Below are 19691 nucleotides of genomic sequence, written 5' to 3' on the forward strand. Positions count from 1 at the left end.
ATATAAAGTGTGAAACCAAGACATGATTTTGGTGTGTAGGACACATGCATCCAAATGTGTGTATGTATGTAAATGCATGCTATATTTCACTGTTGGTTTGTATTCACCAGAATGTGAATGTCCCACTGGCCTCGCCTCCAGACAAACAGGTCTTTGACTGAGGAAGAAGGGAGCTTTGTCAGACACAAACGTTGGGACTGTTTGACACAACACGAGTGTGTGTGTGTTTGTTGTGCGTGTGTGTGAGAAAGAGATTATGTGTGTGTCTTTGAGACAGTGTGGATGTCTGTGAGGAAGAGATTGTGTCTGTGTGAGGAGGATTGTTCAACACAGTGAGTGGCGTGCCTGTGTGTGTATATATGTGTGTGTGTGTCACTGTGATACTGTGTGTGTGTGTGTGTGTGTGTGTGTGTGTGTGTGTGTGTGTGTGTGTGTGTGTGTGTATGTAAGAGAGACATTGACTTAGAGAGGAAAAACGGGACAAGTGTTTGGTATTTCTGTCTGCATTTCAGTCTGATATCAACAGACAGGGAGTGTGTGTACACGTGCAGTCTGTGTGAGTGCACAAGTCAATGTGTGCGTGTGCTTTTTATGTTGTTGTTTTTTTGCTGTTGTTAGTCAAAATGGAAGCAAAGCAGCTCTAACACATGACATCACTTTGCACGGCTACATTTCATACGGTAAGTAACACTGATTTGTTTTCTTGCATTGCGTTTCTTACCTCCGAAATCAGCTTTTCAGGCATTATGACTTGGCTGTCTGATTCCACATTACATGTCTCCCATAATCAAATATTAACACAATGGATGGAATCTGCACCACTGAAAGAGTGGAGGCTAATTGTCCGTGTGCCATTTAGATAGTGATCACAAGGAGAAACATGCTAATAGTGAGAGTGGGAAGAAAGCTGCAAGGAAGGAAGCTGCCAAATGCTACAGCTGTAATATTATTTTTTAGCAGAGCTAGCAGCGTTGCTCTTGTGAAGGCAGTTTCAGTCTGTCAGCAGTTTCAGTCGAGGATGAAATATCTCAACAACTATTTGGTGGATTGCCACAAAATGTTGTGCAGATATTCATGGTCAGAGGTAGAAGAATCCAATCAATTTTGGTGATCCTCTCACTTTTACTCTTGTCATCGTCAGGTTAAAATGTTCAATTAGTCCAATATTTTTGGTTATGACCAAATATCTGCAAAACTAATGGCATTTCCATCAGTTTCAGTTTTTGTGTTCAGTGCTTTTCAGTAGAAGGTAATGTGCTTACATGCTAATCTAAAATGCTGAACATCGTAAACATTATGCCAAACATCAGCTAAACTTTCATTGTGAGTAGTGTTGCTCAGAGTTTTTTTTAAAATGTAATAAGTTACAGATTACTAGTCACTCTATTAAAAATGTACTGATTATGTAACTATAATAATTACTTCATCAAAGTTATGTAACTTATTACATAAGATTATTTTCTAAATTCTTTCTTATGTGACTGATTGTGGTCACATTAACTTACCTAAATCTGTTTCCTGTGGTTTGCATTTTAGTGTTGACAGCACTGTCACCTCTCATAAACAAGCTTTACACCATACAGTCATGTCTGAGCCCTTTTCTGGTTGCAGAAGGAAAATATTGTTGAAATTCCAGCACTGAAGGCAGGTTGCTCAGAGCAATGCATTTAGATTTGATTGGCAGACAAGAGGTGGTGCAAATTCAATCAGGAGGACCAATCATAAACACTGAATTCATACTGCCAAATGAATGGAGCCTGTCAGAACGCAGAGACAGCTCCTTGTAAGCCATATGACCACTGATGGTATTGTGACCCACATTGTCCAGATTTTTGCCAAAAGAAGACAGTCCTGCATGGGTAAAAGATGCAAAGCAACATAGTGAATGTTATACTCTGCATAATAGGTTTACTGAAAATAATATTTTAGGATGTAACCCCTTTGTAATCACCAACATTTTGATCAGTAACTGTAATTTAATTACATATTTTTTCCCAGTAACTCAGACAGATTACATTTACATTTATTTAGTAATTAATTTACGCAATTCCATTGCATGGAATTAATTATTTCCCAAAACTAATTGTAAGCATAATATCATTTAATTAAATTACAGCCTTACAGACTTTGTGCTGCTTTTATAACCAAGAATAACTCATAATTCAGATGTTTGACTCCAGACATTTACATGCCAACAGTCACTTTGTGTAAATTCCTCTTAAAATCTACAAGACTTGTATGTAAGACTCATGTTTATAGCTGTCTTTTGAGCGGCAGAAGAGTTCATCATTCATGAGCCAACTCACACTGGCAAGCATACTCTTCATAATCTAGATATTAGGAGGTCATTCATTCTGGGTTCAGCTGTAGTTGTCTTCCTTCTTTTATGCTGCTCAGCACAACCTAACATAAGATGTTAATAAGATTATGTGTTAGCCCTATATGCTGTTTGACCTCTATAGTTCTTATTCACTTTTACCCAGCAGCCCACTCTGTCGCCACGCAGACGAGCTGGTATTGATTCTGCATCACTACACCTGCTTGGTCTAAAAATAAAATTAAATAAGAATGGACAAACAAATCCTGTCAGGGAACTGTGCAAGAAACTCCTCAGCTGTTATTGGAAAAAAAACATATGCATTATGTTTTTTTTCTCTTTTTCCTAATCAGGCCTCCTGATGACACTGCAATCCCTTGCATTACAGCCATGTTGGTTTATGGAATGTGATAATATGACCAGCTGCTCAGATCACATGGCTGGATAGTGTGAGAAAATCTGTTTCACTTTCTCTCTCTTTGTTAAAACCCTCACTGAAAGCTACAGTCACATTGATTTAATGGTTTATCATTATCAGCTGAAATATAGTTAAAAATGCACTCTTTGGATATTTTAGTTTATTTATCTGGAGTAAGAATCTGCTATTGGTGAGTTTAAAGGTTTCAGGAACATCACGCCTAAAGGACTGATGCATCAGTTTTTAATACATGAACTCTGTAACTAGCCTATATGCTATAACATTATCATTTTGTCAGTACTGATGCACCAAAGTTGACAGATGCATTGTTTAATGGTTAACTGGACAGGAGAGAATAAAACAAAGTCCTGCTACACTACTTTTCATTCATTTTTTGGACTTCATTTTTTTGTATTTTAATGAAGTCAGTGAAGAAGTCTGGAGGAGGAATCATTCTTTGGTGGAAATGCAAACATCTCATAGATCTAAAAGGTGGAAAGGGTCCCAACAACAATGTTAAGTTTCATTATAAGGGGTCACAACCAAGAAAGGTTGAAATCTTTTGGTTTAATCTTCACAAAGCATTATATTTATACGCTCATCATGTTTTTTCTTAATCTGAAAAGTAACCAGTTATTATAGCTTTTGGATAAATACAGTGGAGTAGAAAGGACAATATTTCCCTCTGAAACGCAGTGGAGTAGAAGAAAAATGTAGCGTAAGATTAAAATAAGGGAGACCGGGTGTGGTTGTAACTTTTTTTCTTTTTCTTTTTTTAATCTTGGCAGCTACAACTTGCTGATTTTTTTGTGTTAGAGCTTCTAAATTCTGGTACAAAATAACCTCATTTGTCTACTGCAAATATGAATGTTTTCAGCTTCTCCAACGACAGCACAGAATTCATTAACTGATGTGAAACACAAGGAGCTTATTTTTACAAATGACTCTTGAAGTGGTCATTTGTAAAATAAATAAGGGTGGGGAATTAAAAATTACACAATCACAAAAAATACACATAAAAAATTATACATACACTAATAACCAATTCCTGACATGCTAATCTATACCTGTCAGATGTTTAGTACCTCACTTGGAGTGAGTCCAGAATACAAGTCAAGACATCAAAGACTTCCTGATCGCTGTGACAACCAGACAGGGCAGCTGTGTTGATCCTCTTTTGTGAAAGTTCTCTTATTTTTTGCAGCATCCGCTCAGTGTCACATGGCAGATAGAGTATTACATGGCAACAGACCTTACTGTCTTTCTTTGCTTCACCTCATGTGATGCAAACTTTAGTGGGAGTGCACATACACAAGAAGCACAGATACAAATGTGATTTTAGTTGTCACTGAAGTTAGTTGTAACATTTTTTAAAATGGTGATACAACCATCCCCACCCCTTTCAGCCATTGTTTAACTTGCTGTGGCAGCAAGAAGGTTTAATTAAATGACTCACAATTTGCCTAAGACAATATTCTCTAACCTTATGCAAGTTACATAATTCTATTTTCATCAGTATCATTATTAATCCAATCTGTGTTTTGGCTGTAAAATCTGTATATTTCTTCACACAGCGATGGAATTTCACAGTGAGGGTCAGGAAGGAGGTGGTCATATAATAAATTTATTACATGACTCATGCGTCTCCCTTTTTGGAGATGGTGGTGCTGTTACAACCATACACAGTCTCTCCTGTTCAAATGACATACAAGTGCCTCAAAATGATATCTATTAGCCTACGGCACTTGAGTAATTATACTCAGTTACTTTTCACCACTGTTAGTGTGCCTGATGGACACAGGAGTGCTAAAATAATGATCTTATTGAACTTAATGTTTTTTTTATGATACTTAAATTACTCTACATATTTCTGTAGAGATTTATATATCTGTGTGAGTCAGTGGTGAGTTTATGGTAATCTAAGGTACTTTGGCCCTCCCATTGTATCACTGCAATATTTGCTTTGATTTCTATGGGTACTTTATTGTCCCTTATAGCATATTTTTTTCATGTGGAGTTCATAAAATAATGATTTTAAATTGCTTCGATATTATATTTATTATCATCTACACAAATAAAACTCACTCTACATAAACTGATTTTTCTCTTTTACAATGCTTCTCCCTTTAAGGCCACACTCAGCTGCTGAAGGAGAGCATCGTTGGTATTGTTGCATCTCTGGTCTCCTCCTTCCTCCCTCCTCCTTTCCCCTCCCTTCACTCATCCATCCATCCGTCCACCCCCTCTCCTCTCCACACACGCACACCGATTTGCGCATCGCCTCCTCCGGCACAATGACCAACGATTCTCCGGAGGAGGAGACCCGAGCCCCGAGCGGCGGAGGAGGTGTCGGAGGTGGGAAAGTAATCACTCGAAGGAACCGAGCGGACGACAATGTGACCATCCTGACATCCTCCATGGATTTACACAGAGCCAGCCGGAGCCGAGCCAGCAGCAGCAACGATCCCGCCCCGAGCATCACATCCTCCGTGGATCTGAGCACCTCCTCTCTGGAGCTGAGCATCCAGACGCGGATCTTTAAGATCATCGTCATCGGGGACTCCAACGTGGGGAAGACCTGCCTCACCTTCCGCTTCACCGGGGGAAGCTTCCCCGACAAGACCGAAGCTACTATCGGCGTGGATTTCAGGGAGAAGGCGGTGGAGATTGAAGGGGAGACTATCAAGGTAAAAGCAACAGAGGGGCTGGATGTTCATCAGTGGTGTTTCCTCCCTCCCTCCCCTCCTCCTCTTCCTCCTCCTCCTCTTTTCTTTTTGTTGATCAGCTGCAGCTCAAAGTCTGCCAGTGGATCACACAGGGCCTATTCTTTCATTTTATCCCCACAAAACCACAGAATAAATATCATAGCACTTTTCTTTAGGGATAATTTTCAATTCAAAATGTCATTTCACATGCTGGAGAAATGTAACACGTTTTGACAACACTGGTTTTGTGCGTCCCTGTAGCTGAAAGGAAGACAAAACAATGAATGTCTTTTGTATAGTCCAATGGTTGTTTGAGGAAAAAAAGAATATGAGTGTACAAGTTTGACATCAGATGTTTCAATGTTACATGTTTTTGGTGTGTTAATTAAATCTCAGCTGATCCTGGCAAACCTTTTAACCTTTGTTACTTAGAAAACAATTAAATCCATTCAAATGAAATTAAATAACAATAAAACAATTAACAATTAAATCCTGGGAAGATTTGAAAGGTTTAGTGGATTAATCTGTTAGTGACAGAAAATGTCAACCCAGTTGCCAGAATAATTCTTGTTATTGTACATTTCTGCAAACCATGGATATGTAGCCTACATGTGTTATTATGTAGTGGACACATTAAAACATTTTTACATTTACATTTCAACAACACTGCGGTTAGGTTTAGGCACAAAAATCACTTGGTTAAGGTTAGGAAAAGATCATGTTTTGGCTTCAAAAAACAAAACCCTATTTTAATAACACTACGCAGGCTGGATGTGCAGTCACGTCTTGGTAAAAAAAAACAACCATTTCATTGGCACTAACCTCAATGGAAACACAGCAATAGGTCATGAAAAAACATTCACATTTGGTGGCTAAAAAGCTGCTGGAAACGCTGAAAAACAACTGGTTTTGTTGGTTGTTGGTCTCGAATACTGGTCTGCAGTTTGGCAGGCGTCTTGTGTAGGTGTCACACCACCCACCATCCCCTCCACCTCCCGATGACAATGTCAATTCATATTTAAGGGCACTTAAGAAACATTGATATGATTCATATGAAATGCACAAATGTAACCTATCCATGGTTTGTAGAAATGTACAGTGCCAACATTTTCTTCTGACAACAGGACTGGAAAATTAATCTGAAGCTATTTTGATAGTCCATTCATCATCCAATCTTTATGAACAAGTTTTCAAGGAAATGCTAAAACATCACCTGGTTCTTCGGTTGTTAACATATGCTGCTATTCTTTGTGTTATGATGGTAAAGTAAACATCTTTGGGTATTAGACTGTGGGTTGGACAACAAAAGCAACTTATAGATGTCCCCTTGGACTCAGGGAAGCTGTGATGGCACTATTTTTAGACATTTCTCAGACTTAATGGCCATAATTGAGAAGGTAGCAGATGAATCAGGAATGAAAATAACTGACGGTTGCAGCTCTTATTACAGGTATGTTTTAGGGCCCCCGTCCAGCTCAAGCATCACTGATTCAGGAGGAGCTCTGAATGTTCTCTGAAAAGCCTCAAATCTTTCAAGGTTTTTAGAATACCGTCAACTTTGTGTCATTCAGAGTATTAGGGGCCACATGTACTTGGCATTATTGGGGAGTTAGAGCAGCCCAGATTATTACGGTATGGATTCAGATGTAGCAGATTTGTACATTAATACTCTTATCTCTACTCCAGCATAGTATAAAAAAAACAAATTTCAAGAGAAGTATTGCTGTTTACGCCTAATTTCTGCCCTGCCTATGTTATCTAACTAAAAAATAGTTACATCAAGAAATTTTTGCCTCTTAAGATGACTGAAAATGAGTCATCCTCAACATTGCTATGTTTTGTTTCAGAATGATGAAGACAGTTGGACAACAGTTAGATAGAAAATGGGATGTAGGCGCTACAGGAGGATGTGTTTTCCATGCCAACTATTGTGTTTTTCTCCAAATGATGTTGAGATTTTTAGACATTCTATTATCTCAGATGGCTTGAATTTAGTGCATGTAGCTGCTGTAAATGGGAAACACATCTCCCCGGGGGAGCATGCCTTCAGACTCCCTATGTTTGGGAAAAGCCCCAAAAGTTACAACTTACAACCCCAAATCATATCATATCATATCATATCATATCATATCATATCATATCATTTCATATCATATCATTTCCTAACAAATTCCACACAGGTGCAACCAACAGCATTATAAATGTAGTCTATAGTACTGTAATGGTATCCTGGTAATTGCTTAATTAAAATTTAATGATTTCCAACATCCTTCTAACAGTACTCATTGGCAGATGTAGCAACATAAATTTAGTGCAACACTATAACAGCCTAGTTGTATCATGACAAATACCATCAGATTCAAGTCTTCATTTGTTGAACACTGAGTCACATCATCATGTATTAATTTGAAGGAGCTGTGACTGAATAAAAGGCTTTTTATGGAGAGCTCTTAGTCTGTTGAATAATGTACATACCTTCCCCCTCCTCCTCACTCAGCTGGTAGCTACGTCACACATACACATGTGTGCTTGTTTCCCCCCTCTCTGTCTCGGTGGAATAGTCTGTCTGCAACCTCCAGATGCCCCCTAATGCTGACTCACACACTGTACACTAGGTCAGCATGTCTGAATCATTGAAATTCTCTTTAAAACACATACAGCATTGTGAGCATTGTAAGTTCATTGTTTAAGCACCTGGCTCTGTTTCTACTTTAATAAGTGGTGAGGTAATGCTGGTGAATACATCAAGGTGGAGCAATAAGCAAAGATTTTGTTATCTAGATGAAGCCTGCTCAATTAATTAACCCCTTTGCTGTAGTTTAGAGCTACAACTAACAATTATTTCCACTGTTGATTAGTCTGTCAATTATTTTTCTCCATTAATTGATTTGTTGTTCAGTTATGAAATGTCAGAAAATAGCAATATCATCATCAATGACCAGTGCTTACCAAAGCCCAAGATGATGTCATCAAATGTCTTGTTTTGTCCACTGCTTAAAGATAGTCAGTGTACTGTCATAAAGGACAGGAGCCAAGCAAATATTTACATGAAGCTGGAATCAGAGGATTTTAACTTTTTTTGTTAAATGAACCTAACAAATTAACTGATTATCAAATTAGTTGGCAATTAATTTAAGAGCTGACAAATAATTGATCAATCGATTAATTGTTGCAGCTCTACTGTAGTTGCTGGAAGTGCAGGCAGCGTCTTCTTCTTAATACTCCTTAAAAAATGTATTCTAAGAAAATAATTGGCTTATCCGTTTGGTCCAGAGCAAAACATCTTAATGCCTACTGTTCATTTATCTCATTGTGGATATGGTCCCAGACCTTCTGACCTTTAATGCAGCAGACAATTCTGCTTGCACAGAAGAACTATCAGGAATATACACTGTCCATCTAATTGTCAGATTTACTCCCACACAGGAACAATACGCAAAGCTGGCCATACCTATAAAGTGATATAAGCAGACAACATATCGTGCTGTTTTTGCCAACAGATACTGACTAAACAAAAAGCTCAATGACAGGCCAAATGAACAATTTAAGACGGCTTGGTAAAAAATGTACTGTTCCCTACAAACACGAACTCCTAGGATTTTGTGGGAAAAAAACAGTCATAGGGTTTGGGGTTAATAGATAACTTCTGTAGTAACAGTAGTCTATTTAAAAATAGTGTTGCGGCTAATAACTCTCACTTTAGTCTGTATGCTTATTTGTACATTAAGTGTGCTGAAACTGATATTTACAATACAGAAATTGGGTCAATGCTATTTAAACACATTACAATGAGGGCTCCAAAATGAAATCCTTCCTGGGGCCCCCAAAAGTCTAGGGCCAGCCATGGGCAATGGTGTCTTGCATGCAGGTATTCGGGGTATATACACCTCTTTTTCTAGCCATTTACAGTGTACTCACCTATCAACCAAAAAGCCACTGGAATATATAGGAGAGTATACCCATTTCCCCCTTAGGAACTCACCCATCTAAATAGCAGTACACCCACCTACCACTACCACTGGCCATGGGAGTGTGTCCTTTTCATGTAATGATCCCAGAAGTTCTTAGGACAAACTGAAAACTTTTCACCCCACTACAGCAGGGCATTTAATAGTATTATATTTGTCAGTGTGTTGATTATTCTGTTTTCGTGTTGTTTAACACTGCAGCTTCAAGGGCTGTTAACAACAAGCTGGAGTACTGTATGTATTTAGAGATAGGCACTTCTGAGTCAAGGATTTATCTTGTCAGTACTGGTGGTTGTACTGTGAGAACTGAAGGTTTACAAGCAGGCAGGTGTTTTAAATCCAGCAGGCTCCAGGATCATTTATTGCCTCAGCTGATACAGGCAGCTAAACTCTTGTGTCATCCAGATGGTAATTTTATGACTTCTGCAGTGGATAATTTTTTTATTTTTGGATTAAAAACTATGCTACTTCACTGGCGCAGTAGGGCTTTAAAACAGGTTATGAACCAACTGCATAACAGCACAAGTCAAATTTCACTCACAGTTTACATATAACAGGATAATTATACAATAGAAGAATTCATCATCATCATCATCATCATCATATATTAAACTAAATGTACATAGATCTACTCTAGCTGGGTGACTGTTCCTCTGGCAGGTGAATAAAAGTAGCACACAGATTGGCAACGACAAATGCTATGAGCAGCAGAGGACTAAAAATAGCAGAGCACTAAGTATAGATTACAGAGCAAGGTGTCAAAATAATGATTCTCAAGTTTAAGATTCATCAATATTGGCAGGCAGGCTTCAATCCACAAGCAGAGATATTACAATGATTTTGTCTATATTTGACTTAATTTTGCCATTTATTTCATGTCACTTAAAAAGACATTTTCTCTTGTCATGACCTGGCTCAAAGCCATGACAAAAACGAGGAGATGTACGGTTTTTAAAGTAAAACAAAATGATTTTATTACAAACAATATAAAATTAGGTAATTGGCAACATAATCAAATACTAACTGAACTAACAAATAAACTAACCAACATAATGCGCTGAGGAATCACGGGCGCAGTGATGCAGCCGCGCCAGGTTGGTCACGGAGCAGAGCAGAGAAGAAAAGAACCAATGTGAGGAGTAGTGCCAGCTCTTATACACCTGTGGACTGGCCAGGTCCACCCAGGTGTGGCAAGCCCCACCTACAACCTGCAGGGAAAGACAAGACAACACAAAAGAGGGAACACAGAACACAACAGCAGGCTCTAGAGGCAGGAGGCCGTCACACTCTATATAAAATACATAGAAGCCTTATCATTATCTAAGATCTGTTTTGTGCATTATCAGTTTCCTGAACTTGCTGTCAAATTATGGGGCACACAGTGTTCATCATGGATTAAGCTATGTTGTTACCAGCTGTGTTAAATGCAGCATCCAACATCTGATGCTAAATAGCCAGGCTTGTCCTTTCAAATGATAAAAGCAGATAATTCACTGGTGCTTTTTCATTATTGGTCTGGGGTGAGTGTTGGGAGATGTCCATGTTGATACACAAAGTGCTACTGATTACACAGAGACATTCAGCAAGCTGACAGCACAATATACAGTACGGTATATATGACCTAGCATAAGCCATTACTCATTTTTTACTCTGTCTGCATTCTAATGTGGCTGAATTTTATTTTTAGGTGAAATCGATATTAGTACTTCTGTTGTGCAGGAAAATAAAGCTCACTTCCTCCTTGTCCATCTGGTTAAATCTGGACCATCAAATGCTGCAATTATGAAATTACATGGCTTTAGAGCAGCTCCACATGGTGCACATGTGTGCTGGCTGAGGGATAGAGGGTGTGTGTGTGTGTGTGTGTGTGTGTGTCTGTGTGTGTGTGTGTGTTTGTGTTTGAGGGGGGGGGGGGGGCTTGGGGGTCCTCTGCCAGAAAATTTTGTCTGACACTTCATTTTCTCCTGTTGGTGATTTTGTATGCATCGATTTTCTGCATCAGTTTAGGGTGTTATCGTTGTAGCTGCCATTTTAATGCCCAAAAAATAATAGGATGTAAAGGCAAGGAGTGAAAAAAAGTCATGGAGAAACAGCTGAAGGTATACAAAATATCTCAGATACAGCTGCTGCCATCTTGTGCTTGTGACGTCATTCAGAATCAGTCATGATCATCATCAGTGCCACTGATCACCAGCACACTGATTGGCACATACAGCTGTAAATCATGACATCTTATCCCCATTTTATAGATGTGAGAACTGAAGGATCATCCAGCCCTTTTATGTAGTTACTATATCTGAATTTCGCAAATCATAATAGTCAAGTGTCACCAAACAAGTTATTATGACACAGTCCTCTGCTACTTTCATGTTTCTACCGGGGGGGGGGGGGGCAATGGCACATGTTCTTGGCACACAACGTGTCCCCTGCATCCCCATTACACATATTGGCATGTGAGTCCTAGTGTGATCTGACACATTTCCTCAAAGTATGACGTAAACTGAGAACAGGCAGTACAAAATGCAGTCAGTTATTTGACGTTTTTGCCCATGGCAGTGCATAACACACACATTTTATAAACTTGGCTACCCAGCCTGCGTACATTGTGGCAATTTAAACCTACAATTGGGTATTTGGCATTACATTTATTTTGGCATACATCAAATGTATACAGCACAGAGCAGGGCCCTTATCACGTAGTTATCATTGGTGGGTGAGGGGGGACCATTTTCAGACTTCATGTTCTGTGACCCAACCCTCCAGGCGGGTGTGGGGACAGTTCTCCCCAAGACAAATCTTCAGAGACTTTAAAGCTAAACAGACCATTTTAGAGCATTTTTAAACAAAACATTTTCGAGTGCCATTTTAGGGAGCCAGCGTATGACTGAAGGCTGAACAGGAAAAGTGAATACACTATGATTTTTTTCACTATCTTTAAAGGACATACACAATTTATTGACTTTTTACATGACGTGCTATACTATGACTCTAATGACTTTTTTTTTTATCACATACCAACACTTTACAAACACTATAACAGCTGACAGTGATAAAGCCTACATTACACTCATATCACATTATGGTTTTCCACTTCTTGATACATGTGAAAGTAACGACATAGACAGTACAGTGTTTGACACTGGTTGTACCAATAGCAGTTGAGCAACAGCTTCTGTTGGAGTATGGCAACACCACCTGCACCAACCACAGTCAGAGGTGCAGTACACGATAATATTAGAACAACTAGTAATAATAATGGTAATTTGTTAAGTTTGTAGTTTATAATTTAGCAGAAAAGCCCACAGTGCTTTAGAGCAGTGCTCTCCTGAGACCCTATAGACAGGAATATGTGAACACTCTCTCCTGTTGGCGTGGTACAGTGCCATGTACTGGTTCTTGTAAACTCTTATAGGCTTAGACAACTCATTGTAGACAGATTCATATTTGGAGTTCTTTTCTAGTTTACTGAGATTTTCCTACGTAATAAGTTTGGGTATCTGGATTCTGTCACTCTGCTGCGGCATGACATGTTTATGACGAGCCTGGATATTCTGAAAACCACAAAATCAAACCATACACTTTTCCCCAGTCATATTAAACACAGTCTGATCATGTCTACCTCCACAGGTGCAGGTATGGGACACAGCAGGCCAGGAGCGATTTCGTAAATCCATGGTGGAACACTATTACCGCAATGTTCATGCTGTGGTCTTTGTGTACGATGTCACCAAGATGGCTTCCTTCCGCAACCTACAGACATGGATAGAGGTTGGTAACTGACTCATTGTATTGTGATACAACTAGTCTAAGTCAGTGTAGTACGGGGTTGATGGAGCACTACCCATATCTTTCTCACAAGCACTACCTAATAAGCAGCATCTCACAGTTTCTGGTGTTCCCATTGGTTCATCCCCAAGACTATTTATTAACTGTGGGTCGACACTGTGATGTTTCCATCACAAAACATGGTTTGCTTCTATGAATGTTAACCACTGCTGTGAGCAAGCCAACAAAGAGGTGCACTGTGGCTTCACTTAGAAAATGGATTATTCAAAGTCGTTGTGTATGTAGGAAAACTCTTCCCAGTGTGCCCTACTACTACTATTCCTTCAATTAATATGAAAAATGGTCAGTAGTCATTTTTTCATGAAAGACATTTTGACAATAAAAGAACAGCTGTTATTAATAATGGTGATTAACAGCTGCATTTCATTTATTTTGCCACTTTCTGGATCCTGGTATTGTGCATGTTGCTTACTATGGCCCTACTGGGAAGTGAGTCATTGTTAATGTTATCAGCTAAACCTGTGCTTTTCCTGCTATGACGAGTCAAAATGACATCAACACAGTTTATAGTGTCTTTAATGTAATATTACATTGTAAATTTGATTCTGTTAGCCTTCGCTTGAGTCACACGCGATCAGGTGACTTAAGATTTGTTGTTGTGGTAATGCTACTCTGAGGCAGTCACATCGAAAAGACAGCAAATGGCCTGGCCTTTATCTAAGACTTTTCCATTTATGATACTGAATCCAAAATGTTTACACATGATTTTTTACATGTTTAGTGTCATGATTGTGTGTTCATTATGACTACCTAGTTTCCCCGTCATTGCGTGAGGAAAGAGAATGGCAATGGCAGTGCCCTTGAGCAAGGCACCGAACCCCCCAACTGCTCGAGGCGCCTGTCCAAGGCAGCCCCCTCACTCTGACATCTCTCCACTTTGTGCATGTATAGGTCCTGTTTGTGCATGTGTGTGTATTTTGGACCTGTGTGTTAATGACAACAGAGTGAAAAAATTGAATTTCCCCTCGGGGGATTATTAAAAGTATATAAAAAATTCAAAAAAAAAAAAAAAAAAAAGCTGAATTTGCTGTGGACAACTGGACATGGGCTCTGTGTTTTGACTAACTAATTAACCAACACCCACCACTGAAATGATAATAATTATGGACGGATATTTTGTTTTCTTCCCAGGTCACACCATAGTTTGAATTTCAAATAAAAGTGACACCCCTAGACCACATGCAACTTCAAATGGTTGCAGAGGCACTGTAACTAGCTGGATTAAGCAATAAGCCACGAGAGGCCTTGGTTTACAGTAACTGTAGAACAGCCAAGGGATTTGTGTCTTGAACCTCAAGTGTCTTATTGCTTTTATAAAGCAGGTGATACATATATCTGGCATGTTTCATAACATAAATGCAGCAAATAAAAATGCAATCATTTATTTTTAACTAATAATCATTTCTCTGCCAAGAAATGTAGTTCATTTTGCAGAATTGTTGCCAAATGATACAAAGATGCAATGGAAAGTGCCAGCTGCTGACAAATCCATGTCAACACGGAGCCAACAGCGACGCCCTAAGGGGAGGCTAGGCCACCCTAATATAAATGCTGTCCAACCCACTGCATCCTGGTGAAAATAACTGGAGGCTGACATTACTGTTTTCGAGAGGCTGTGGAACGCATCTGTCTTGTGAAACTAGACTAATCTAAGGCATTGGTACCAAGCATGTTGGCACAGTTTGTGGGGAAGGGGGCTAAATGATACTCCAAAGGTTAAATTTTAGCAAGGGAACAACTAGCATGGCCATTTCAGAGGGGTCCTTTGAACTCTGACATCAAAAGTGATATTGCTGGCAATTGACTCAGTTCTAGTTTTGTACCATAGTTTGAATTTCAAATAAAAAGTGACACCCCTGAATCACAGCCATTTTGGAACTGATAAGATCTTTTCAACAAGTTGTAAATATAGTAGTTGTCATAAATTCCTCATAATTACAGCTAAGAGCAACTTAACTGCTTATATTTATTGTCACATATCACATAAACATGTCTACAGTTTATAAGGTTTATAAAACCATATTCTGTTGTGTTTCAGGAGTGTAATGGCCATCGGGTCTCGGCATCAGTACCTCGAGTCCTGGTGGGAAACAAGTGCGACCTTGTGGACCAAATACAGGTGAGTGTACTCAAGTGAAGGCCACAATACAATATATTTACTGCCTTAGATTTAATTAGGGTTTACTATCAAACATCTGTGCTTTCCCAGGTGCCCTCCAACACAGCTTTGAAGTTCGCCGACTCCCACAACATGCTGCTGTTTGAGACGTCGGCCAAAGACCCGAGGGAGAGTCAGAACGTTGACTCCATCTTCATGTCTCTGGCCTGCCGTCTGAAAGCCCAGAAATCCCTCCTCTACAGAGACGTGGAGAGAGAGGATGGGAGAGTCCGGCTCACACAAGAGACTGAAACAAAGAGTAATTGTCCGTGTTGAGGAAAAGGAGAAGTGGGAGGCATAATGGAAGGGGAAGAGAGAAGAGTAGCTGTACATGTCAAGGAAGAGGAGGAGAGGGATGATAGGAGAGTGAGGTTACAACAAGAGTCTTTTAAATTAAGTGCAACTTTCCTGGTTTAGGAGAAGGAATGGGGGGGTTGAGGCTGACACTAAGAGCAACGTTTTTCAAGGGGGCTGAAACATCATCAATATTCTTGTTCTCAAGGATGAGGATAGGGATTAGGAGTGAGGATGGAGAGTAAAGAGGACAAGAGATTTATTAACAATTCAGAAATGAGACAATGTTGTCTTTAAACTGCAGCATAGTGTAGATTCGTCCAATTTATTGAAATATAGACAGAAACAGAGTACATTCAGTGTGCCCAGTGAACAGGCAAACACAGGAGATGAGTCATTTGGGGATCTACAACAAACAGTCTTGATGTAAGAGGCTATTGTTTCCTGCCCTGGTTTGGTGTTTATGACAGCCATTACTATCAGGAACATTCTGAGGCAACATATTAGAGCAGTCTTATTTTTGCTGCCTTATTCATATTGATTTCATCCACATCCTAGCTGAACCCAGATTTCCCAACCCTTCTCTACTGCCTTAAAAAGATACATCTGTCTTGGTTTCAAGAACTCATTCAGGCAAAAGTAGCAGAGAGGTTTTAAGTATTTTAATTGCTTGAGATGATCTTGGTTTGTACAAACAACCAAACACTCTCTTGTCTCCTAAGTGGCTAAGTACTTGAGAGGTTGAATGAGACTCTTTTTGTCTCAGAATCTTAATGTACCAGATATCTATCTGGGTCAGTCCTTCACAAGTTGACTTAAAATTACTGTGAGATCAAGAATACATAGGAAAAATGAGAAAACACCTCTCAAACAAACTATGGCTGAAATACGGGGGAAAAGTGTAGGTGAGCTCAAAGGACCTACACAGGAAGACCTTGACAACAAGGTTTCCTGAAAACAGAGCATTTAGAGGTTGTCAGGCAGCATGTCACATATTGATTTAGAGGCTGTAAGATCCTCTTACCCTTATGCAGGAGAAATGCACTCTCCTACAAAGAAGAGCCATCAAAGCAAGGCTCCGTTTTCTCATCTAATCCTGATGTAAACATATCTTCTCTATGCTACCCTCTGGCAAAGTGGCTTATCCAGCTTTCCCTTTGTGTGCAAATGTAAAAACATCCAGTCTTTGCCATATGTGACCTCAAGACAGCCAGTCAGCCAGTCAGCCACAGCAATTCCATACTGAGTAATGACCATTATTCAAAATAAAGGCCTTCTGTTTACTATGTATAGACATATATCTGCATGTGTATGCAGAATCTGTAGACAACAGTACAAGATTTTGGTATCAGAAACATTCTGGAGTAGTATTGACCAATCATGTTTGAGCAAGCTTTAGTTGCTTGCAGGTTAACAGTTTGTGTGGAGAGGCGGAATGCACTGGCCTAAATGCAATCTCTGAACCCAGCAGCTATTGTCTGATGAAGATTTATTTTATTAGCTTTTTTAAGAAATGTGTCTGTATTCATATGCAGATAGAGAATAGATGAAATGGCCGGTGCATGAAAGAGGAAGTCTTGGCCTGGATATCCACTGGCTCAACCCAATTGCCAGAAAAAAATGTTGCCATTGTGCATTTCTGCAAACTGTCGAAACAGCTTGAAAGCCAAACTCAAGGCTTCAAAACAGGAGTCCACAACCAATGGATGACATCACGGCAGCTACGTCCATTCATTTTACAGTCTATGGTTTAGGCAAAAAAAACAAACAAAAAACATTAGTTTTAGTTAAGTAAAGATCATGTAGGGGCTTAAAAAACTGGTTTTGATGGTACAGTCAGGGCTGAAGAAGCTGTTGATACCTCGGTAAAAAACAACCGCTTTTTGTGTCACTGTCCCTGATGGAAAAACAGGGAGGGGTCACTAAAAAACACCTACGTTTAGTGGCTGAACAGATGATTTGCTAAAAAACAACTGGTTTTGTTGGTGTCAAACAGTGGTCTGCAGCTTGGCAAGCGTTTTGCAGGCATCTCACCTAAGTGTCAAGCCATCCACCATTCCCTTCATCTCCTGATGACACAGTCAGCTTATAAACTACGTCACTTATGAAATGTTGAAATGTAACGTATTTGTGGTTTGCAGAAACTTACAATGCCAACATTTCCTTCTGGTGACTGAGATGGCTGGATTCACTGAATCTCCCAAAACATTGTTCTGAGATTTCCTTCAGTCTGTCTTTGACAATGTGCTCTCCTCATCAATATCACTGCCTCCAGTCTCGGAGAGGACAGGAAACATGATAGAAAACTGTGACCCCTGTATGGATACTGGATACATTTATACTGCGACACATCCTGAGCCCAGGTGTATGGTACAGTATGAGTGACTTTTAAGCTTGGTGTCTGTATAAGGGAACGAGTCCATGATGACACAGGCTGCATGAAACATTGTAGAAAGCCATATTCATTATTTAATGTGCACAGAGATGCAGAGTGTTTTACATTCAGAGAGCTCCAGCTGGGTTGTGGATGGAAGAACACTGTACATGACTCAGTGTTGAAGCTATGGAGCATTTGTAATAAGGCATCAATTCACAAGTCTGACCATAATGCTGTCACTTTGCTACGGCAGCACTTTCACCATATCTTACCCTATTTTAACACTGTAGCCTACTTTTGCAATCCTATTAATGTACTTGGATGCCATATGTAAAAAAATTCAGATCAGTGAGCATTTCAGACCAGTGTTCCCTCCAAGCTGACAGTCTGATGACCTAATTAATATTCCACTGAGCAACCTAAACACTGTGAAGATGAAGTTAATGAAATCCATAAGGCTATTGTCTCAGCTGTATCAGGTTTTGTTGATTTTTATTCAGACATTCTTGAGTTTCAAACATGTTTGTATCAGAGGCAGCAGGATCAAGCAGCCGTCACAGGTGAATGAAATAGCATTACTGTAAAGTACCAGGAAAATTTCTAGTCATTCTTAGTGTATGTATGGAGAAATCTGTGGCATGGAACCCAGAGCCATAGCTGAAACAAAAGCTGGGCAAAAGAACTCATGAAAAATAGGATAACATTCATTCATCCATTTTCTGAACTGCTTGTACTGTTCAGGGTTGTGAGGGGGGGGGGGGGGGGGGGGTACGGGAAAGGGCAGGTATACCCTACAAGTCTTTACCTGTTAACATTTGTCTGGCTCTGTTTAACATTGAGTTAGCATAACCGGGCTAATGAAGTTACTGACTGCACTAGCCTAATAAGAAGAAAAATGTGCTGTGGGGAAAAAGAAGAACATGCCTGTTTTCTCTCCAGATCTGAAGAGAAATAACATTTGGTTTCAAGTGACTGAAGGAGAAAAAGAAAGGTAGTAAACAGTTAGTCTTTAATGTCATTTATTACTCATAATTATAGCGATGATTTCATATATTACATTAAGCTCCATCTTAAATTTTGTTTTTGAAACATTTGAAATCATGTCCAATTCGTATTTCATCCAGATCTAAAAGTTAAGAATACAAATGTACAGTGTGCTTGCTTGCCTTCCCGTTTCCTTGTACTGTACATACAATGTTTTATTTGTTATCTTTTGCTTTTTTGTTTGTTTGTATTTTCTTTTATTTATTATTTTTGTTGTTATTATTGATATTGGGTATTTTTTTGGTAGGGAGGGGGTGCAGGTTTTTTTTTTGTTGCCTTTTTTAATAACCCATATTTGCTCTGAAAGGGATGCCTTGACATTTTGGAATTTACCCTGGTATTTTTGTTCATCTGCAAAAATTCACAATGTTGAAAAGGGTCCTATATGTGCCATTAAAAAATGTCCATGTGGGGAATGGGACCTTGTGAAATCAGATCATAACCTTGATGAATTGTTGATGGTCCTAGAGAGCAAATGACAGAAAATTAACCTTGAACTATTTTGATAATGGATTCATTGATTTTTCAAGCAAATATGCCAAAATTTTCTCTGGTTTCAGCTTC

The 19691-nt window shown here is 39.3% G+C and overlaps 1 protein-coding gene across 2 annotated transcripts; it reads left to right on the forward strand.

Annotated features, from left to right (window-relative positions):
• Positions 1 to 287: 287 nt before the first annotated feature.
• On the forward strand, positions 288 to 18838 carry rab33a (RAB33A, member RAS oncogene family). 2 transcript variants are annotated; one of them, XM_049585839.1, is made up of 5 exons: positions 288 to 680; positions 4867 to 5422; positions 13036 to 13176; positions 15293 to 15373; positions 15464 to 18838. In XM_049585839.1, exons 2-5 carry the CDS (start codon positions 5030 to 5032, stop codon positions 15686 to 15688), a joined length of 840 nt encoding a protein of 279 aa, XP_049441796.1. In that variant the 5' UTR covers positions 288 to 680; positions 4867 to 5029; the 3' UTR covers positions 15689 to 18838. The 2 variants fall into 2 exon arrangements, with proteins under 2 accessions (XP_049441796.1, XP_049441795.1); XM_049585838.1 differs by lacking the exon at positions 288 to 680 and having other exon boundaries at positions 4850 to 5422.
• Positions 18839 to 19691: the final 853 nt, after the last annotated feature.

This window comes from Epinephelus fuscoguttatus, linkage group LG9 (genome assembly GCF_011397635.1).
Source record: "Epinephelus fuscoguttatus linkage group LG9, E.fuscoguttatus.final_Chr_v1".
Lineage (NCBI taxonomy): Eukaryota > Metazoa > Chordata > Actinopteri > Perciformes > Serranidae > Epinephelus > Epinephelus fuscoguttatus.

Excerpts from the sequence above, each read along its gene's own strand:
- rab33a (XM_049585838.1), top strand. The coding sequence starts at position 4,850 with ATGCTTCTCCCTTTAAGGCCACACTCAGCTGCTGAAGGAGAGCATCGT. Across the intron at positions 5,423-13,035 it reads TTGAAGGGGAGACTATCAAG|GTGCAGGTATGGGACACAGC; the intron begins GTAAAAGCAACA and ends CTACCTCCACAG. Across the intron at positions 13,177-15,292 it reads ACCTACAGACATGGATAGAG|GAGTGTAATGGCCATCGGGT; the intron begins GTTGGTAACTGA and ends GTTGTGTTTCAG.